Below are 23,953 nucleotides of genomic sequence, written 5' to 3' on the forward strand. Positions count from 1 at the left end.
GCTTATATTCCATCCATCCATTTTCTATAGCCGCTTATGCAGGGTTTTCCAGTGCAGGGTTGTGGGGTTCTGGAGTCTTTCCCAGCATCTACCAGGTGAGAGGCAGGGTACACCCTGAAGTGATTCCTAGTCCATCGCACGGCCAACACAAAGAGACAGACAACCTAAACGCACACTTACTCACTCACACTCACTACTATGGAGAATATAGAGTGACCATTTAACCTAACAGGCATGTCTTTGGACAGCGGGAGGAAGCCAGAATACTAAGAGAGAACCTACGCATACACAGGGAGAACATACAAACCCCACATAGACCATGTAGAGGAATATCTTTTCTTTAAATTAGCCTAATTCTCTAAATCTAGCCACAAAACAAGGTAATTAGACCAGACAATCTTTTAAAACAGGTAAAACCTTCTAGCCTCAATCCTTAGTGCCTTCAAGAATTAACTTATATAGAGCCAGAAATAACATTTTAGAAACCAGTTAGAATATTTAAAGATAAGTAAAGACCAAAGTAAAATGTTCTTGTATAAAGATATCAAGAGGAGCTTCATGGGTATAAAGCGCCTCTCAATAATGTTTTGTTTTCTTTATAATTATTATTTATTTATTTATTTGTATTATCAAAATAACATAAGATTGCTGGACCTGACCAGAGGGGACAGAGAAGAAGGAGAAGAGTGGACAGAAATGAAAGAAAGGAGACAAAGATACACCAGATAGAAGGCAATGACCCTTCAATCCAAACATGAACACCAGACAACCAACTGCTACACCTGTACAGAAACACAACAGAGAAAATCCTACGGCTTTTACAGTAAAACAAAGCTGACAATCATCAGGAGCATAAACTCACCGGACAAATCAGTGACTGTGTCAGCATGTAGAGTATGAGGGCTGAGGAGTGATCAGAGATGAGTGTGATCAAGCAAATGTGACCACGCCTCAGTGAAGGTGACAGTGAAGGCCCCCGCCAGATCCCCCTGCCGTCCCGATGGACAAAGACTGGCAGCTGCTGACCCTGCTGGGCACCGGCCATCCAGGATGGGCAGAGCGTAGAGCTCCATAAGTTTTAATTTTATATTTAGTAGAGATATGTAAGAAAGTCTCACCTGTTCACTGAGTTATATTGGATTTTTGTCTTTATGTGATGACAGTATTCTAAAGTTTGGCTTTTCTTTCAGTACAAAAACAACAAACATTTCACATAATACAGTAGAACAAAGGACCCTGTACTCCACAAAAATTAATAAAATTTTTAAACATACAATATGAATTTAAACATTCACATGAAAAGGAACATGCACACAAGAAAATGCACATTGCATGTACAGTAACTTTGCATGTAACTGAGTCAGATCATTATTGCATGTCACTCTTGCTCTGCACATGTCTATTGAATTACCATTCATATCGCCTTTTTGAGTGATTTACACTGTAATTATGGAAACATGCCTTTGGATGCAAACTCCCACACACAAGCATACATACTCACAGCAGAACTGGAACAAAAACAAACAGAAGCGACATGAACAGCAAACCTGGGAAACTGCACTAGAAAATAATGATTTCATATTAGACAAACACCCTATTTTTCTATGTTAGTATTTTCCTTCGCTCACAGACACACATACATACACCCACACAAGCAGAGGCTTTGATTGGTGGCCATGATAAAAGAGAATAACCTTAAAGATCATATTTATTCACATTCCACTGCAAACATCAATGTGAAACAACTTCTTTTTCTCCTGTGGTTATATCCACAAACAAGCAAAAGGGTCAGGATTAGATAAAGATGGGACTAAAGTGACAAAACAAACACATTTCCCTGGATTGAAAAACAAGCAATGAAAAAAAAGGGGGGTATGGTTTCTATTCTCAAAATTTTTCAGTTTGACAAAACCTGGTTGTTACTTTATGTCTTCATAGCTTATTCCACGTTAAAATGTCATTTTTCTAAATCTCAGTTATCTTTATTAGAAACACATATGTTGTTTTTTCCTATGTATCCAGACCTTTTCTCCAAGGTTTCCTCCTTTATTTTCCTTTAAATATTTTTTTCTCTCTTTTACGAAGCAATGAAGGAGAATGCCTGTAATATGTGCAGACTGTGAAGCCCCTTGAGGTAAATTTGTGATAATTGCTAATATAAATAAAAAGGACTTGACTTGTCCTCGGGTGCACATATGATAGCACTTCAAATTTACACCTAAAGAGACAGGCGCTAAAACAAATTGAGAAAAAAGGTGACAAAAGGTGCTGCAGCAAAGCCCTAGCAAAAAATATGGAATCCCCACTCTTGGAGGATGTTCATTCACTTAGATATTTCAAAACTATTTTATCTAACTGCTGACCATTATGAATCTTAGTAAAACATATATTAAAACAAATAAATTTGTTAAAATTGATGATTGAAATAGCAGGAGCCAACAGCTATATTTAGATGACAAACACTTCTTTAAAATGATTTAAATGAATATAAGTGTTTTGACTCTAAATAAAGAGATTAGATTAGTTGTGTGTTTGTATGTAATCAGAATGAAGTTCTAAACAGTGTGACTGCTCATTAATCTTAAAAAAATATGAAGATAAAAAAAACAACTTGTTTTTCCCAAATTATTGATTAAATTATTTGCATTTAGTGGAGGAAAATGAAAATTATAGAGAAAAAATTATGATTCTTCCTACTCTTTTAACAGGAAATTTATTGGCACATAGGCCTACATCTCCTGCTACCTTTAAGCCTGTGAATGAAAGACTAGGGCAAAGACAGGAGAAAGATTTGTCTGTGCCAGAAGCATTTAGTTTTGCTGACACTATGTTTTCTATCTGTCAGAAAACAATGACGATTTGCCCTGAAAGAACATATCTAAACAGAAACATTAAGTTATGCAAGGACACATTTTCCTGTTGATCAGATTATCGAAAAGTTTACGCTAACAATGGATTGTTAATTTGATTGCTGGTAGTTCATGTAAACCCAGCTACTGTTTTTGGGATTTTACATGCCAAAAAGTCACATATCATTAACACTTAAACAGAAGAACACAAGGTTACAGTGGGCTATGGAGAAGCCGTCATGGACTATAGATAATTGAATGAAAGCGATATTCAGTGAGGAATCTGCATTTGGCAATGAGATTATGCCAGAATTTTTGTTATGTGCAAGTCCCATTAAAAAAACATTTAAAGATGACTGCCAGGAGAAAACAAATTTCCAGAGCCACTGATGATAATGGGGTTGATGTCAGGTAAAGAACAAGAGTGCACCATAAATACACAGGTGTACTCTGAAAATTAGGAACACTTATTATCAACCCAGCAAGCAGATTTTAGGATGATGAAGTATCCTGTCACATAGTGTTCACACTTTTCTCCAGGACAGTTGTATCAACTCAATGACATGGCAACCAAATAGGCCCGATCTTATATGGAGCTTATCTATCAACTATTAGATGAGGACGTTGGAACCTGAATAATTAAGAATATGCTTTTAAATGTAGTCGTCTTAAAAGCCACATGAACTGAAACAGAGTACTAACTGATATTCTCTGTCTCTGGTTCATAATTTCATAGTTTTACTTGATCTGAAAAAGAACATTGCATTTACATCTATATGATTTAGAAAGCCAAAATGTTCAGCAGTACAGTTTTATCACATATCTGTGATCAATTCTTTCTTCTTTTTTTGGACAGGGATCATATATAACAGTGGACCATGCAAAGACTTGCAGACTTTTAGGTCTGCAAAGTATAATTACCAGTAAATGAGCATCTTGGGGGCTCTTAAAAACCATCTGCCTGGCTTTTTGTATGTCTCCATTGGTCTGCAAAAACAGCTCTGGCCGGTCAGGAGCATAGATGCAGAACATTTTTCATATAAAGTCTTGCACTGGGATATTTTCATTGGGTCCTTTTGGGGTGTTTGGGGGGTTACTATGGAGCAGGTCTGTTCCAGCACATCCCACAAATGCTTGTTTGCATTGGGATCTAGTGAGTTTAGAAACTGGGGTCTTGCCATGCTACATATCTCTCATGTCAAAGTAATATTGTATATAGAAAGAGATGATTGCTGAATTATTTTTGTCAAATAAAGATCTTGCTCTGAGTCATATAACCTTATGTGACACTGCAGGGGAGATAAGCAGGGAGTGGCAGCACCAGTTGGAAGTAGCGCCTGATTTCTGCAGCCCTTCTTTCCATAGCTATCTTGGCCTTGAATGCATGTAGGGAAATGGAGGAACAAGTCTTTGAACTACAGCCGGAGGACAGATAACATGACAGCTGAAGGCAGGCACCAAAAATGTACAATGTTCCTGTCTGTCTGTCAGGACGGAGAGCAGCTACCTGTTACTAACCAGCAGAGTGATTTCTCCTCCTGTCCAGTCTCTGAAGGACACTGACATCCACACACACACACACACACACACACTGATGAACAGGGTAGACAAAGATTTGATTTAATTATTTTTCAGTGAACTCATTCAACATTTGTGATATGTGTGTATGTGCGTGCATGTGAGTGAGCAGCTAACAGGAACACAACAGGGGATCGTGAGCAGTGAGCAGTGACATGCAGAAGGAGCCAAGACACATCAATCAGAGGAACAGGTGCTTATGCACCATCCTCCCTGTCTAATCCCGCCGGCCTTCATACAGGATGAGCTTGTTTCGTCAGTCGTCCACCTGCTTTGTTTTCTGACCCTTGTCAGAAAAGTCACCTAGAATGACCACCTGCAAACATTAGCTATTTGATTTCAAACTTTTTTTTCTCTTCTATTCCTTTGGCTGACTTCCTCAAGTTCATATAAATGGTCCTTTAATGAAAAGTAAACTGATTATGCTAACATACACACATGGGCTCAGTCCTCTCATACTGAATGTAATGGAAAGAAAGGCAACCACTAAAATCGAGATTTTGTCAGCCTGTCAATGTGCTGAAAATGAAGAGTCTCACTCACTTTTTGGACACCATGTTCAAATAATTGCACTCTGGATTTAAGCATCAAGGAAATGGGTTATTATGCAACGGAGGTGCAACCCTTTTAAAAAATTGCACTTTTACATCAATGTTCATTACAATGAACATTACATTCTGTTTCAACAGATATAGATGGAGGAGAGACATCCTGGGAGGTGATCAAGCTAAAAATTATTTTATAGACAAGAGGTTAAAACTTGGTATTAGTCTGACTTAACATTTGAAGATTTTCTTTGTTTCACCTGTCTTTAATCAGAAACCAGAATGAAAAGTGATGCCCAGTATTTGACTACACTACAAGTTTAATCAATGCTCAGGCTGGGTGAAGGTTCTACTGTTGTATTATTAATGTTATAGTATTCTACATACTATATTTGACAAAAATGAAATAAATAATCCTCTCAAAGTTCCAGCAGGTGGTTTATTCAATTCCCAGGTGTTTAACAGGACTGTAGTTAAAAGAAAAGGAGAAGATGCTCAGAGGAAAACATGGCCCTGTCCCAGATTTTTTTTTAAAAGATATCATACATCCCAAAAAATACAAAAATGTCTCACTTTCACCATATGATATTTTCTGTTGTAATGTGACTAAAATATTGGTTTCATAGACTTTTAATTAAGAATGTAAAATTAGCAAATTATACAAAAAAGGTTTATATACTCCTATATTTGCAATTTCCATAAATCCATTATTTCTGGACAGTACTGTTGTGAACAAAACCTTCCAATTCTGCAATGAATCAAGACATATCTATGTACATAGGTTTTATGTGAACATACTGTGAGTCATCATGGCTCACAATGACATATCCATCATCCTGAGCCTTTTCCATCTTTCCTTTTTTAACACAATGACTCTCTTGTCTCTCTCTGAAGTCTGTGAAATATAAACAGACATTCACAAACTGCTGCTCTCTCAGTCCTTAGAGACACACTTCCTCCTACCACCCCCCTACCCCCTTCCCTCCTATTTTCTTTTGCTTTGTGCTTTCATTTCCTGCTCCATCCATCCTTTCTCACTTCCTTTCTTTTCTATCACTCGTTTTTCCATCCCTCCTCCCTGTTTTCTGATGGTCTATCGTTCTCTTTGTGGGAGGTGTACGTTTTAAATCACCCCTGAGATGCACACTGTCTGCGACCTTCATGAATCACAGTCTCTCGCACTTCTTCTTTCATTTTCTTCCTCTCGTCTCCTTTGCGATTTTCCTTTATTTTCCTGTATCTTTATGTGGGGCACCCCCTCCCTTGCACAATCCCCTCCACACTGTTCTCCCATCACTATGTATTGTCCACTTCACCTCTCTATTTTGTCTATTTTAGCCTCGCTGGCTGGCACACTGCAGTCAATCTTAGTCCATCTTTCCGTCACAGAAGCAATGGGTCTCATTTATAACATTTGATCTATTTCACACAGTGATCCTGAGGTTAAATCAACATTTTTTTTTTTTTTAACATTTGGTTTCTGATCCGTGAATGTTTTTTCTATTATTTTATCTAAAAAGATTGTACAATGAAATCTGTGATAAAGAATGTCTGTGTAAATGTGTTCTGGTATGTGTTTGTAACCTGAAACACACACACCTCTTCATTTCAGTGAGTCATCCGCTTAATGTTTCTCTTCTCATTTGATTCAAGGAAAGCAGTGAACAGCTTCCTGAGCCCTGTCGCCTTGCTCAACCAGCCGTCCTTGCACTTAAACACACACAGTTCACACACGCACGCACACACAACTCCTCACTTTTCTATAATGCTACCTAAGAGGCACAAAATGATTCTGAGAACTGTGCATTTTTTCCTGTCTAGGGCAATTTTCAAAAACAAAGTTAGCACATTGAAAAGCTTGTAGATGAGCACCAGCCGTAATGACCAGTGCGCCCAGTGTGGACACTTAAAAGCTCACAGATATTGTTGAGACAGCTTTGCATCCCTGAAATCTTTAATATGGTAATGCTTCCTGCAACACTATGAATGATAAACACCCACAAACACAAAAGCACACCCACATAAAAATAAAAAAAAACTTAATTCTCAGCAGGTCTCTTTTGTTTCAAGTCCCCAGGTCAAAAAAAGAAAAAAAAGAAAAAAAAATAGAAGAAATAAATCTCTGGCAGAGGAAAGAAGAAGCAGGTAGAGGGGGGGCATGAATTTGCGTGTGTGTGTGTATTTTTATTCATTCTTGTGCAGAGTCCCTGCAGAAACTAGGGCTTTGCTTAAGGATGTAAGACTTGCTCTGAATGCTGATATACACAGCTAGAGGTGAGCTAGATGAGGCAAAAAAAAGATGGAACTGATAAATAAAAGGGAGTCTAAGTGAGGAGAAACAGATTGTTCGCCTGCTGGGAGGACGAAGCTTCGTCTCTCACCTGCCAGAAGATGTTGTCGATAGTGTTGCCGAGGAATCCTTCTCTGTTGTCAGATGACAGCAGCTTAGGTCCCAGTATCGTCATGAACTCCTCAAAGTCCACCTGGCCGTCCCCTGTAGGTGGACACACATGGAGGGAGAGGTGGCACCAACATAACAGAAAATCAGACAGGGAGGCTGCAGAGCAGAGCTAAATCTTATTGTTTTCTGAAAGAAGGAAGACAGCTCAACAGATGGGTATTCTCTCATCCATGACACTCATGACACACATCATCAGCATAATTCACCTTTTAAATAAGGTTTGCGTACCTCTGTGCGTGCATGCTAGGTCTGCAACAATGCTGGTGGAACAGGTTTTTTACTAGGTTAAGGAAACATTTGGTGAATCTGAATTCAAAGGACACACCTTGTATTTGCATCATGTATTCTGCCAAGTATAAAGGTAGTTACATCCATCATCAGCGTTGACATGTTGCTACCAGCACCTGATATTAAATAAGTTTGCATTGCCGCAATTTATTTAAATCCAAGTTTACAACATTGTCTAATGATGTAATGTTTATTTCAATATAGGTATAAATAGGCAGTATATTAGTAGTGTCTACAATTTTATTTCAACCAGAAAGAAACACGTAAGTTTGCCCTCGGGCAACTCTGCAATTTAATAAGTGTAGACAATTACGGTTTGAAAATGTAGCCCTGAATTAATGTAATTGAATCTTATTTAAGACTACTTAAAGCTTAAAGATGATAGAAGGATAATTCCAGATATCAGGGGATCATGAATTTTTTAGCCCATGTTTAATGAAATTAAACAGTATGTCTGAAAGACTGTGCGGGGTGTGAAGTGGAGATTATGGAAGTTAGAGGTATTAATGATTTTAAAAGAGATGCCATTTCACCAGGCATCGCTGCTCTTAGGTGGTCAGTTACTCATGGTAGCAAAAACAAAACACTTCTAACTTTGACCTTTGATATTTACAGCAAACTATGGAATGAAGAGCACAGAGCAGGCAAGATAAGAACCAGCTGAAAGACTGAAATGGTTCTGATGCATGGGTGCCTAGGAGTAATTGCAATCTGCTGAGAATTTACAAGCAGAGCTCGAGTTTAAACAGAAAGAGCAGGTAGGCTTGATCTTTATTGTCTCCAGGGGTGTTTGTTTTTGACAGCTGACCACCTGCTCCTATTAAGGCTGATTTGAAAGTGTTTTGGAGAAACACTTTTGTGGTAAACTATGACAAAATCTTTTTTTCACCCCAAGGGAATAAAAGAGTCACAATGAGATTTTCATATGACCAGCTTTCTGAAAAAGGAAAATGTTCCTCCCTACAGTTGTATATGATAACTCATAAAACATTTACAACAATAAAAACAATACCAACAACAAAAAACACTGGAAACATTCATATATTTAACAGTCACACATCTACTATATCTTGCTTGCTCTATTCATACATCCAAGTGTGTGTCCTTATGTAGTGTCTCACCATCCATGTCCAGTCTCTGCATGATGATAGCCAGCTCCACTTCACTGGGCATGTAACCCAGGGAGCGCATGGCCATGCCCAACTCCTGTTTGGAGATGAAACCATTCCCATCACGATCCAAAACACGAAACGCCTCACGGATCTCTGCAAAATAAAAAATAAAAACATTTCCTTTTACATTGTTGTCCGTCTCTGGGTCTGTTTTCATAAATTGCTTTAAGAAAATAGAACACCTGCTTATAAAATTAAATGTCATATTTCCAGCCTAGTCTCACAAGTAAAACTGTATTAGGTATGTTTGTATATATACAGACACATAGTAATGTTTTTTTTTTAGACTGCTGAGGGAGTCTGTACCAAACATTACACCAACCTGTAACTACATATTCATATTTAAGCCAAACCACTTAGTTTGCTTAACCCCAACGATGTATTTATTTATTCTTTGTCTATCCCCAATTGAGTGTGACTGACAAAGAAATTGAAAAGTGAAAGGTTGTTGGAATATAATGGGTCAGAAGGGACCCTGCCTGTCATGGTCTACTGGTTTTTGTTCTCTTGAGTTTAGCTCTTGTTAGATTTCTGTTTCAATTGTTTTTTGGATTTTACTTTAAGCTCCCTTTTGTTTAAGTTGGGCTTTCTGTTCTTATCTTGCTTCCTGTTTTATTTCATAGAGTTTTGTTTTTTTCCTTTTTGTATTAGTTGTATGTGCGTCATGTTCCCTTTTTCACCTGGTTCATAGTTGTTGATAACCATATCTCCTTGGTTTGTGATTAGTCCCTCTTTATATCTTCTGTCCGGTTTCCTTTGTTCTTTGACAAATAATTGTTCCTTACCACTGTTGTCACCACTGTGTTGTTGCTCCTGCTTTGATTCCACTCAGTCAGCTTGTCAGTCTGTGCATCAACAATCCGTTTAATCTTCATTACCATTAAAAGTGAGGTCTGAGACATAATTGATTGAGTAATCTTTCCTGTGTGTGTGTGTGTATGCTGTGTGAGCTAATGAGGTGCACTTTTCCTCCTTTTTTCCCCCCCTTTAATTAATTCACATTCAAAATTCAGTGACTAATTCTCTAAAGCATTTGCCTTTTTGTCTTCCCTGTACAACTGTAATAATCCATTTTGTTTGTAAATTTATATTTTTTTTCCTTGATACGTTTTTGAATTTTATCTGTATTATTTCTTTGTTTAGATTGCATGTAGGACTGCATATTTTCACAAAGCTCATCAAAAACTAATTTGATCATTCACAAAATGAGATATACTGTTTAATATTCATATTTTCTTGGCCTTTATGGCCCTTATACACCAACCATGTGAGAAACCAGCACCAATGAGAGGCCACCCATTGGGTCTTCTTGGATTGCCATTGTCTAAATAGAGCTTAAACACACCGTGAATACAACTTCCAGTTGTTACCAAGAATGTACAATCTCTGCCTGTACAAGACATCCCCAGGTCAAACATTACAGGTAGGGAAATTAGAAGATTTAAAATAAAACCAAATGAAAACAAAGCAGTGTATACTTTCTTTAAACAGTTTTTAGTGATATAATACAGAACTTGTACGTCTTAAGTTTTATCAGTTAGTTTTCAGCTTTATGAATAAACATGCTACATTATCATTATGAAAAGTTGCTTGTTCAGGAGAAATAATGATGGCAAATGAGAAGACATTGTGAGAGACATTGTAGGTTTGCTAGTAGCTTCCCGCTTCACTGCCACCTCTCTTCTATGCACTCATTTACTATGTGGAACAACCAATCAGATAAAACACACTTACTCATAGACACAGACATGATGCCAATTCTAAAAGCAGAAGATGGACATTTCTTGGCTTAATGTATCAGGCTCCTCAGGGAGGAGGTTGGAGTGGGTGGTTGGACTATGTTACATTTAAACTAGTAACCAGGTTACCTTTCAACACTGGTTGCGTTTTATAGTTACAACAACTCTTACTTAAGTACTTGTATGATAAATGTGTCCCTTCTACTCTCCCAGTTAAATATCACCTGAGCTGAAAGTCACCTTTAACTTTATAGAGTTTCAACTCTCTTTCATTTTCCAGTAAACAACTTTATCAGTCTCACTACTCTCAGAGCTGCTGTTTTCAGTAATAAACCTACCATAACCCTCTCCTGCTCAGGGACCAGACAGCCAAATTGGCTGAGCTGGCAAACACTGGAGCAAGATGGATTCTCATGGGAGTTAGATATAAGCACCGAAACCAAAGCTAAAGTACAGCCATGAGCACAGTCTGAGCAGACTGAGCATTTGTTGATACTGTACTGTTGGTGCCAGGGAATTTCAACTCTGGACTTTTGCATCCTCAGAGAGAATAGCCTGCTGATTTAAAGATATGGTTTTTACACTCTTCTCACAGTTTCTTTTTTTAAAAAATCAATTTTAACTAACTTTGCTGTCAAACGTTTTGGATAAATAATAAATCACCATCATTCTGCTGGCTTTGCATGCATTGTCAAATTTAGCATTTATCAAAACACACAATGACACTGCAGACAACAAATTATAGTTGGAAGAGGAATGTCTGTGAAAACATTGTTTTACACACCACCATGAAGACTTATAGAGAAATGGATGCTGCTTCATGAAGTGTATTTTGATTTAAAACAAAAAAGAGAGAAAAGAAACTTGCATGATTTACTTCTAAACTGCTCACAGAATGTCATGCAATGAACAGTTGCACCAATCAGTGGAAGAGCTGCAAAATTTTACACTCTTACACAGGTTGGGTTTCTTTCTAATTTCAGTTTTGAAGAAAAAATAGATAATTAGATTTGCTTTAACAAGATGATTGCAAATTTAATCATTTAATTAACACATTTTATGGAACAGCGGAGTCATTAACCAAGAGTGTAAGTGCCACATTTTTAATGAATCCACACAGAAAATGATGAAATATGAAAATTTGCATTTGCTTATAATTGAGGGTGTTCAGTTAAAATTGCTGTTTATCTGTTATTCCAGGTTCATTTCTCACTATCTTTATTTATTATCATTTTTATTCAAATGACTATTGTGATATAATTGTTTGACTTGAGTGAACTGACACATGGATTTTCTAAAGATTTGGTAAGTTTGTAGACAATCTTGAGTTATAAACTTATAGGATCTGAATTAGTGGAGGGGATTTGGGATTGGTATTGTCTGAAATTTATGTGTTTTGCTGCACAAGAACTTTTAGAAAATAAAATAGATAATAAGAAAAAGAAATGCTTGGACCCCTGAAGAGAGTAAAGTGCCCACCCCTCTCCCTCAACATAACATCCTTTAACCAAGTAGCTTTAGTGTCCAAGTGGAACTAGATCTTAACTAAAGCAACTACAAGCCAAATAATATGAGTCACTCAACAATGTTGCCTAGACAGCGAGGATCGCTAATCAGGAAATACATGCCTGGTTTTAATGGGGGAACCTAAAACTACTGGCTTGCTTTGTGTTAATAAATGACATAATCCCAAATTTTTAAAAGACTACATGTTTCCATTGTCTTCTTCCAGCTTCAGAAAGCTTAACCCTAAAATAACAGTGACAAAATAGCAGCCTGATCCCTGAGACAAAATGACGATTAACAGATCGTAACGGTTCTGTATGTTGTTGAAAGGTGCTGCCTTGATGTTGATAAACGGCTTTCCTAAAAAATGGAAGTACCACAGTCTTTCTCTCAGAAATATATGGGCAAAGTTGAGCTCTCACTTGCCTTTCCCTCCCCTCCCCCCTCTTTTACTCCCTTTTCTGGTCTCTCTTACATCTTTATACACTTATTGTATTTCACAAACCACGAGGGACCTGTCCCAGTCCTCCAAACAGCACAACTACCACCATCACTGCCAAGAGCACTTCCATCTCTCCTCCCACGTGAAAAAGGCTTTCTTCTAACTTGAAGATGTAATTAAATGAACACAACTAAAAAAAAAAGAAAAAAGAACATGTCTGTTCAGGCAGCAGGCTAACTCAAACCTCTAAGGAACTTTTGAAAAAATGCCCTTGTCAATCTCCTGCAAATTACCTGTCAATCACTTGCTGCTGATGTTGAAGGAAAGCTGGGGCTGCATGGATTTTTAGAGATGGTCAAATTTTATTGACTTGATGAAGACATCAGAGACAAGGCAGCCTTTGTGCATCTTTTTGTGTTGATGTTTTCATTTATTTATTAAGGAGGCAAGGCTTCAGTTTAATGTGTTTATTAATTTAGTGAATCTCTGTGTGTCAGGAGTGAGATGATGTTAGTTCAACTGGCCTTTAGCAACAGTGCAAATCATTATTGAGAAAGACACTTTCCCCAAAACTAATCTTTTCCTGACTCAGTCAATGAATTGTACATGAGGTTCATCTCCCTGTGTCTCCTTCATGACTTATGCCATTAATATTCTTGTCCTGACATGCTGCTCCTTCCTTCCACTAAGTCTGATCTGCCCCCTATGCCTGTCTTTTCTCTGCATGTTGCATGAAAGCTGAAGTTCAGTCACAGTCCTAATCTTCACCTGTAAACATCCCCCACGGCTCAAACTGGACTTGGGCTCCACACTGCTGCTGCATCCTTGTCTTTTTTACTCAGTAAAGTGATAATGAGAGGCAAGCTGGGTATGCAGGCAAGTGTGCAGCCTTCTAAAACAAAATGAGACACATTTGTATGCAGCTCAACAGTTAAAAGTACATTTTCAATAGGGTAAAAATGAGCCAGTCCCTGATGTATTGCTGCATGATAAGTGTGTGCACATATATAAAGCTACATTCCCTCTCTGTGCCTGGTTTTATGTTATGAACCCAAACCCTTAGGACCAAACATGTTCTGACTGTGATCGATGAAACGCCTCAAAACCAAAGAAAAGGAATGAGGCGATTCAGCACAGGGGTGATTAACTAGCCTTGTATCTACTCATACAGATGATCCTAAAAGAACCTTCAGTGTCTCTCTGAAATCGGATTAGAAGTTTTCATATGCTGGCTCTAGCATGGATATACTGTCCACATCAAAGGCTCTCGTATTTTGCATTGAATCTGTAACGGACAGCATCAATAGATAGTGCTTGATCATAATGTCTGCAGAGTTCAAATTCAATTTATATAAGAGCTCCTTGTAGGTCCAAACTACTTCCACTTTCTCGCTGACCTTGACAAACAAAACACAGACTGAGGCCAACCAGACTAATGAAGATGAGATGTTTCAGTCGATGCCACAGCTCTGCTTTCAGAAAACAAAGCAACAGTTTCAGTGAACTGGGTTGAGTCGACTTGTGCACAAGGGACACCGGATTAAAAGATTTATACCACAAAGTACTTCATAGCAAATCACAATCAAGCAAACAACAATGGGCCACATGTATAAACAAAAAACACAAACAGCCTGAGTCAGAGACACACTCTTATGCTCAGTCCACACTCTGTGATGGGATTATCCATTTCTTTGCCACCAAAACAAACCCTAACAGAAATTGAGCATTTGTACTTCATGCAGGGTGATCAAGAAGAACATCAGCATAAAAGACAAATGAATGAAAGTAAACTTGTCATTGTCAGTTAAAGCTGGTTTTAAGATGTGCTGCAGTTTGTTGTTTGTCTTTGCTTCACTTTGTTTGAACACTGTAAGCAGTTGAATTAACTACAACTTTATATGGCAGTAACACTGAACGTGAGAATGTAATGATGCAACTGTGATTATTGATGTTGCAGAGACAAACTGTGCCTGCAATCAGCTGCTGCAGGTAATGTAAATATATGTTGAATCAGAGGGTCTTTTCATCATTCTGTGTTGAATGTCTGTAACAGCACTGAGCTGTAATCTCATTTTTAACTTTGTTTTCTGTTCCTTACAAATCTGACGAACCTGGAGATTTGTTTACAACTTGCCTGTGAGCCAGTGTGCCTATTGCACCATTTGACCTATTTTTAGATGTTGTTATATTCCTCAGTAACTCAGCAATTGCGTCATTCAATATAATGCTATTATGACAGAAAAACTAATGACCAGAGCTACAAATAAATAAATGATTAAATAGGCGCTGAAATGAATCATTCTTGGTTGTTTATGTAGCAATTAAATAGCCCTGCTTTCAATTACTGATATCTCAGAATACTTGCCATCTGAAAACTGTCTTTAGTAAGGACTGGAAGCATAAATTTTGATGTAGGAATCAGGATACCAATGAAAATGCACTGGTTTTCTGTCAGGCTTCACTTCATTCTGAGTCCTTTGACTGATTTCATTTCCTAAGCTCCATAATTGGAAACCAATGCATCCAGTCAAGCTCTGACAAAATGGCTAAATGGAAAAACTTCACCTCGAGAGAATTAGGGCATTGTAAGAGCATTGTTCCACCAACAGGCCATTAATTGTCTGTACCTCACACTTTGTTTTGCATCCAACCCCACAACCCCTTTTCTCTTGTCTCCCTCTGTCTGTTGGCCCACTCACCTCCCAGCTCCTCTGTGGAGAGACTGGTGAGCTGGAAGGCTTCGCTGCCCTCCGTTAGGGAGCCACTCAGGTAGTTGTCTGGATAGAGAAGGCCCGCCCGCACATGGTGGAATGGCATCTTCTCCCTGTAGAGGAAACACACACTCTCTATAAAGATGGCATGCATACAGTGTGTGAGTGATTGTAAGAGAGGAAGAAAAGCAGACATGAGAAAGGCTTGTGTCTCATTGTGTGTATGTGTATTCAAACCAGGCTGTCAGCACAACCATGAGCCCTTTTTAGATATTCAAGCGCTCGTGAAAGAAACATTGTTCCATCCACACTGCTAATATTCAATTCTGTCTCCTCTTTTTACAGTCACAGTGACAAATTATGTAATCACATTATTATTCAATGGAATAACAAAAAATATCCCACTGTTAATGGTGAACAATACCATCAGAGTACTATCAGGAACTCAGTGCCAACCATCATTCTCTTGCTGTCTTTCTCCTGCCTGTGCTTTGTTCATTCTCCTTGATCCACAGAGGAGAAAGTCATATCAACTGTTGTTTCTTCTGAACTTCTTTGTCAGCTCTGCTGACTTCCTGTCCCCATGGACAACCCCTCCTGCCACTAAACCCGTCAACATGAGACCTCAAGTCCTGACAGGGTATCAATCAGTATGGACCCTGCTGTTGCATGATCAGAGCAATACTCCACTTTGATTTATGAGAGCTGTCCTGCTGAGAGCTCTCGCTGTGTAAAATTTTGACATTTGGGTGATATGCTCCATGTTATGTTCCTGCTTATTGTACATGTTGAGCTGAACTGAGGTGAGGAGGAGATAAGGAGCGTTGGAGAAACAGAAATCCCAAGAGTATTTTACAAGCCCCCAGCTGCCAGATTGGAGTCATATAGGAATAGAAGTGGAGATGCTTCTGTGACAGGAAACAAGGTTGTAATATAAACAGTCACTCTGCTTTGCTTTTTATATGAGACCTGAGTGCATTCTGGATGATGGAATTACAGTAGAGCAAGGAGAGACATGGAAAGAGTGTAAAAAAACATAATCAGCTCTGATGATCTGTAGAAGGCATCAGGTGTGAAAACTGAACGAATGAGGCAGCAGTGGACAGCAGTCTATACGTGTGTGTGTGTGTGTGTGTAATGATGTTTATGTGTGAATAGTTGGTGAGCTCTGAGGAAATTTACTTTTCAGTCCATCTGCTCCTGTGTCTACTTTCATCTCACCTGCACATTAAAGCTACTCATGTCACCATGGCAACATGTATCTATTCTGCATACAAGAGTCTCAGCCAGCAAGATGTATACACACATTATTCGGTGTTTTATGACATACATCATCACACCTCAGTACTGGAGGAAATTAAGCCACTGTAGGAAGGAAAGGAAACCAGAAGGAAATAAAGCTGAATTAATTTGATTTACCTAATGAAAAATTAACAATAGTTTGCTGTTTATGTTTATGTTGACCTTTATTTAATTCTAATCTAACTAGGAGCTTCTTTAAGTAGCTCTTAATCGTTAATATTTTCTAAAAATTGAGAAAGAGAAAACACATGGTCTTACTCCAACAGAAGACAGGCACAGTTTACAAAGAATGAAATGCACCACTACTCAACATTGTTGCTATGATAGGTCACAACCAGGAAATTACTCAAATGCAAAAATCAGAACTAACAGAGAGTAAAAGTCCAACACGCCTGCTTTATCTAACAAAGTTGGGATCAAAAATTGGTCAGTCAGCAGAAGAAAACTCTAAAACTATCCAAAATGTCATGTAATCAATGAACATAACATTATCAGCATGGGTGAAGCAAGAATCAGAAAGAGGCAGAGACTTTACCCTCAATGGCCCCTTTATTAGGTACACCTCATTACTACTGGGTTGGTCTTAATTCTTTGTGGCATAGATTCACCAATATGTTGGAAACATTCCTGAGAGATGATCTAAATGTTGTGACATGGTGCATTATCCTGCTGGAAGCAGCTATCAGAAGATGGGTACAGTGTGGTTATTATAAAGGGGTGGATATGATCAGTAATACTCAAGTAGGCTGTGGCATTTAAATAATGCTCACCAAGAAAATATTCTTCACACCATTGCACCACCAACAGACTGAACCATTGATAAAAGGCAGGATGGATCCATGACCCTACCATCTTAATGTTGCAGCTAAAATTGAGACTCATTAGACCAGACAACGTTTTGTTGAGCCTGTATGAATTGTAGCCTCAGTTTCCTGTTCTTATATGACAGATTATTCTTTGTTAACCCAAGAGATGGTTGTGTTTGAAAATCCCAGTAGATTCCCAGTTTTTGATCTATCCAACCCTTAGTTATGCTGCCATAGGCTTAGACTGCTGAGGAACGTCCCATGACACCCTGAGCACTTCCTTCCTTTTTTGTCTCCCTGGTCTTTATTTTCCAAGTATTAATTCATGACAGTACTGACGTCATTAACTTGCATTTCTCTTCTTTTCTCTCACCAGGTCTCCCTGGTTAAAAGTTGTGGTGCCTGTTGATCTCTCTTTCTTGTCCGCCCCCAACCAGTCAAGACAGATGGCAAACCCTGGCCACCTGGTCTGCCAGAATTTTTCCTTACTGTTGAAAGCCCTATGCCTGCTCAAGGTGGGGACTGAATCAAAGTCAAGATTTGATGCAATACGTTGGTTTTCTTAGCTAGGGTATTATTTTTTATGAATAGGCTTGTATGAACACTTCCTGGGTCACCATGAACTGGCTTGAATTGATTTAGTCTGTAAATTGCCCTGAGATTACTTTGTTGTAAACTGGCGTTTTACAATAAAACTGAAATGAACTGAACAGACTTTTTTAAATGCTCAGACCATTCCGTCTGGCACTAACAACCATGCCATGTTCAAATCGCTTAAATCCCATTTCTTCCCCATTCTCATACTCATTTTGAACTTCAGCAAGTCATGGTGATCATGTCTACAGCCTAAATACATTGTTGCTGCCTTGTGATTGGCTGATTGGCTATTTGTGTTAACAAGCAATTAAACAGGTTGCACCCTATAATGTAGCCAGTGAGCATATACACCAGCACAGTCTCATAATAAAACACATTTGGTTTTAAGTCCTCATGTTCTAAAAATCTTGTAGTATCAGTAAAAAGCACTAAATTTGTGAAATGCTAATTTTACGCTACCTGTTGGGTTGTTTAGAGAAGACTGTTGTTGTATCAACTAATATAACATGTTTTTTAAGTCTGACGAAATACAACTGAGAGAGAAGTAGAAAAGTAAGAAGTGTTTAACAATCTGAAGTCAAACAGTTTTCTTTCTGGTTTTTCTACCAGTGGTGGTATAAAGCCATCATCCACCCAGTTTTACTTCCTCTTAATGAATGAATGAAAAATGTAAGCAGTAACAAACTGTGAATAAAATCATACATGTACTATTTGGCATGATGAGTAGGCTAACATCAGAAAAAGATTGCTTTGCAACAGACTTTAACTGTGTCCCAATTCAGGGTCTGCACACTTCGAATTATGTTTTTGACGTTTTGTGCTGCCACTCCCCTTTAAAGTGTCATCAGTTTATTCTGAATATTACACACTGTTTTACTCAATTAAACAGCCTATATAGGTGTTATAGGTACACATAATATTTTATTGGTTACTAACTTAAAGTGCAAGTATTCATAATAAGTGTTGGTGTGTGAGATGGAACAACTTTAGAAAATCTCTCTTTCAGATCTAATCACAATATGCTGTTGGTAATTCAGGGGTAAAGATGTTTGTAGGATAGAAATACAAAATGTTTGCCTCCTGTTGTGCTCCGACTGACCTACATATTCAAAAATGACTGGCAAGAGAAAGCACTGCAACACCTGAAAACAATTATTTCTGCTCATTTTTCTTTGTGAAGAAGGTAATGTTATGATTTTTTTTTCTAAAAATTTTATTTTATTAGTATGTTTACCATTTTCAGTTTAACTTTTTTTCCTCAACTATTTAGTTTATTTGAGATTTATTTTATTTACTTTGACAGTTTTTTTTTGGTAGTATATGGCTTCATTGTCATGAACAAACAGCACCACGTCAACATGAATGACAAAACTCAGCACCAGTTTTGGAGAATTGGGAATTGCAGTTAAACATGTTAAACATAAAAGCATGACATTAAGAGGAATTTGCTGCAGCTTGCTATTATAGCTTGCATTTACATTCTTGTCTGTATACTGATCTAAGTACTTTTATTTTGTCAACAGATAATTTCGGGTTATAAAAGGAAATAACACATTTGGTAGTAGTTTTGAATGTTTTATGATTTTAAAACTGTAAAACTAAAGTTAAAAAGCTTTTTTGTTGGTTGTATACTTTCATTTCATTTTCACTAATTAAAGTGTGATCTGGATGAACAAGTAATCTAGTCTAAGCAAGTCTGAAATCTGGTTCCTAGACAACACCCTATAACCCTGAGCTGACATTTCCTGCATTTTTTCTCAGATGGTGGGGTGCATATCTCATCTTTTTTGGTTTATATAAGTCATGAATAAATGTACTTTCTATAGTTAACTCAGCTGAGTCTCATTCTTTTAAACATGTGACTTCTTGCATTATGGCTCATTAGAAGTTCAACATGACATACACAACCAGTTTATTTTTTCTTTTTTACTATATAGTCATTCTGGTAAACCTTTTCTTTGTTGTCGATTCTCTTTTTTTACTGAGAGGTCATGCTTTGCAAAGTGGGCTTTCACAGTATAGTGTCCGCATCATATTATCCTCATATTTGAACATTTATCCCTGGTCTCTGTGATAAGTTTCCACTCACCTTTCAGTGTAATCATTTAACTTAAGCACCTCATATTGGCATATGTTTGGACAAATGACTGCATGCTGTCTATGTGTGGGGATGTGTATCATATTTATCCATTGTGAAAACCAAGGGAAGTAATTATTATAAAAATGAGTGAAACTTACTGAGAAAAGTAATGAAGATGTTTTGATTATTTGCCACATGAGGCTTTAATTCCCAAATTAATCAACTGATCAAACTAAACAGAAAGCAGAAAATATCCAGTTAGTGGACAAATTATTTAGACATATGATATTGAATTAATATGAAAATGCATTTCAACATACCATCTGCTCTCACAATTGTTCCCTTGACAGAAACTCCCACTCACTCATAGCAAAATCCAGCAGACACACACGCACAAAAGTCTTTCTCTTTTTTTCTGTCAGTTTCTATTATTCTCCTTTATATTTTTGGATTGTGTGTGTTTCAACTTGTGAAATCAGTGACTGTTGTCACAGAGATGGACATCAGAGCTGACAGGGACAGGCTTTCACAGAACACCTCCATCTGATAAGCTCCATTGCCTTCACTGCCTGAGTGCAGGAAGAGGAGTGGTATAAAAGCAGACAGTTATGTGGGTGGTTCGGTAGGGTGTAGGGAAGGGGATGAAAGGAGCAAATGAAAGTGGGCTGACTGACAGTGTTTGAACTATAGGGTCACCTGCATGCCAGGGAGCCCAGTTTCAAGTCTGCAGCCAGGTGATCAGATCCCATTTAAGCCCAGAGGAGAGGCTGAGATGAGGGGAAAAAACAATTGAGATTTAGCCAAAAACAACTGGAGAGGAAGGATAATTTTTCTCACCTTCCTCCCATTGTCCCCAAAGAGAAAAAATGCATTAGCAAAATGGAAGAGAGATTCACAATGGTGGTTTTTCCAGCAGCCCATACAACATGGCCATCACAAACAGACAGACCCAAAAACAGAATCAAACCTTCAGATCAAGGAAAACATGCTGTTTCCCTTCAGCCACCAATTAACTATCAAAACAAGCAACACTCTATGATTTAACTTCCTCCAGCATCTCTTTGATGTGTCTGAGATCTGCAGAGGGCCTGAGATAACAGATAAATAAATATATTTTTACTTCAAACTAACATTAGGTTTCTCTTCATGTCTTCTAGGTTTTGAATTAAGGTTCCTGCCATTTTCCAAAAAACAGAGAGACCTCAGCCAAGGGGCACTCTGTGATGTCTGCTATCAGATGGAGAAGAGGACGTGAGCTACATCAATAAGCAACCAACAATAAAATGGCTTCTTATTAGATTTACAGACTTTAAACCATTAATAAAATAATACATAAAAAATTGATTATTAAGTGTGCCCTTGGTGTCCTGCTTACAAACAATGCTACTCTGTCAGCGTCCTGAAGTCACCTTGGGCAAAGATATGCAGCCACGGCACAGCTGTGATCTCAGCTGTCTTTCTGTTACCCATCAATCCCGCTTTCTAAAAACATTTCCTCAAGAGAGGACGCTCATCCTGTCGCCCACAGCCGCCTCTCACGAAGTTGAGCTTGGGTCATCCAGCTCCTTCCCACTGACCCCATCAGCTGCTACCGTGCATCACCACCAGCTCCGTCAAGGAGACACGTGGACAAATGCGACCTTCGGTCATGTGGTCTAAAAGATGCTAAAAGAATCCCACCCGACAGGTTGGACTCTCAGATGCCACATCTGCAGCGCTAACACCCCTCCTTCCACCTTCCTCATCCTTCTACTCAGCCACCCTTTCGTCCACCCATCCCACCCACGCATACACACAGAAATACACGTGAGAGAGAGAGAAAAAAAAGCTTGCACCCACAACCCCCATCCCTGAAGGCTGTCCACCTACAGGAGTGTCCGCTTCAAGGTATCAGATCATGAAGGTATGCAAGGCAGGTGACAACTGTAGCAATCATGCTTTATGACTAAGGAGTTTTTGAGCATCTGGCATTGAAAATTAATACAGTTGGATTTTCAGACTGCAGCCAATTCCCATTTATCAAAGCCAACATGTGAGCTGCTAAAGTCTGAGTTAACAGGAAGGCGGCTGATGAAGCCACAAAGAATGATATATAGTGCATGATGGAGTGCTTTACAACCCGCTGCGTGCTCTGACAATTACACTGTAATTACACTTATGGCGTGTGATGGATCTATAATCACCTAATCACATCGATCAAACCCACAGAGACGCGCGCGACGCACACCAACATCAGCAATGAGATTTATTGGGCTAATAAGCCAGATATTGAATATAAACAGAAACACGCACACAGGATTTTCATCAAACGGCACAGCTCGTGGACCTTATTGAGAGCTATATGCACATGTGCACACGCACAAGCGCGCGCCGAACATTTACACAGGTTACAACAGGTGCAATCGCCTGCGCGGCTCTGCGGCCAGATGGAGCAAAGCGTGGGCACCAGGTAATCACCTATATCACCTTTAACACACACTCACACACATACACACCCAGAGGTGGGACGCAAAGCTTACCTGCCTGTGAATCGACTGGTCCTCCGGTGTGAGAGTCCCCTCCCGAATCGGTTAGACTGCCGGTGGCAGAAAGGCCGAGGGTGTTTTGACTTGCCAAGATGTGTTTAGTTCGGTTGCATCCGTCCTGTGTTCTCGAGGAGTCCGTCCGACAACCAAAGATGGACTCATTCAGTCTCTGTGTTGGACTTGCCTCGGGAATTCACCAATGTGTCAAGTGCTCCACACTTTCTTGATAGTTATTTAAAAAAATCAACTGGTTAGGTGAGAGAGGAGGAGGAGGAGGAGGATGGTGGTGATTATTTTTTCTGTTTTAGCTGAAGCCCAGACTCACATAAATGTCTAACTATCGCTTTTCTACATCTCACTCCTCAGCGCCATATCTTGAGAATTTGGGGTGTTGTTGGTGCGAAATCCTCGTCCTATCAGCTGGCCCAGACGGACGCCACCCGCAGCCGCCCACGGGTCTGGGTCTGAGATGCTGCTGCTGCTGCTGCCGGTTGCCACTTATAAGATAGAAAAACGCGATTTAAATTCAGTGTAACACCGCGGAGAAAAAGAAAAAGAAGAGAGGAGGTGGAGGATTGCCCGATGACAGTTTACACAGCGCAGATCGGCCATGCAGCCTGTAGGAATGGGAAAGGATCTCCCACTGCTCCCGTTTACAGATTCAACCCATTTAATGTGTCGGTGCTGTCCGGTAAGGGGAGGGGCCACGTGGAGGCCGAGCCAGCACCTAGTGTATAGGTAAACGTGGAAATTTGCGACGCGGTGGCACTCAGTGGGAGCTCCTTTCAGGTGTGTGTATGAATAAATATGTGTGTATGTGTGAGAGAGAGTGATATAGAGCGAGAGAGAGAGAGACTGCCCATGAGACTCTCTCTCTCTCTCTCTCTCTCTCTCTCTCTCCTCTCTCTCAAAGTCTGTTTGGTCCGACTAATTAAGGTCTCAATGGATAAGTGAAGCAGCAACCTCTCCCCTGGGGGAACGTATTTGTGTGTGTGCGCGCGCGTGTTTTCATTTAGCCATTCTTCACAGCTGTAAGAATCATTGATGTCCAATTATGGCGCTTAGGAAATGACATCAGCCGCAGTACTTAAATGATGCAGTGTGTCTACCCCTTTCCTTTTCTCTTCTCTCACCACCCAACGTTCATCTTTTTCATCTTTTCACTTCTTGAAGGACTCAAAATTCAAGGCATCGTCCTCCTATCAAACATTTCACTAGTGTCTTATAATCAGACATCTACTCACGTTCTGATTAGACTGCTGTTCTTTCTACTCTTCTTGTTGGAAAAAAAACTCCACCGCGATCTAATTTAAAACCGCTTATATAATGTACTCATCGGCGGGACCGCAGCA

General features: G+C 39.0%; 1 protein-coding gene across 3 annotated transcripts in view; it reads right to left on the reverse strand.

The window, feature by feature from the left end:
* Positions 1 to 23,378, reverse strand: part of LOC121653943 (calcium-binding protein 8-like) — a 29,465-nt gene extending 6,087 nt beyond the window's left edge. For 2 of the 3 annotated variants that reach the window (XM_042007737.1, XM_042007736.1), the window contains exons 1-4: positions 22,596 to 23,378; positions 15,280 to 15,404; positions 8,843 to 8,986; positions 7,354 to 7,466 (exon numbers count right to left, since the gene is read on the reverse strand). In XM_042007737.1, coding sequence (XP_041863671.1) covers positions 7,354 to 7,466; positions 8,843 to 8,986; positions 15,280 to 15,397 — 375 coding nt within the window. In that variant the 5' untranslated portion in view covers positions 15,398 to 15,404; positions 22,596 to 23,378. The remainder of the gene's footprint in view (positions 1 to 7,353; positions 7,467 to 8,842; positions 8,987 to 15,279; positions 15,405 to 22,595) is intronic. The other variant, XM_042007738.1, reaches the window with a different exon arrangement.
* Positions 23,379 to 23,953: the final 575 nt, after the last annotated feature.

This window comes from Melanotaenia boesemani, chromosome 15, assembly GCF_017639745.1.
Source record: "Melanotaenia boesemani isolate fMelBoe1 chromosome 15, fMelBoe1.pri, whole genome shotgun sequence".
NCBI classification, from domain to species: Eukaryota; Metazoa; Chordata; class Actinopteri; order Atheriniformes; family Melanotaeniidae; genus Melanotaenia; species Melanotaenia boesemani.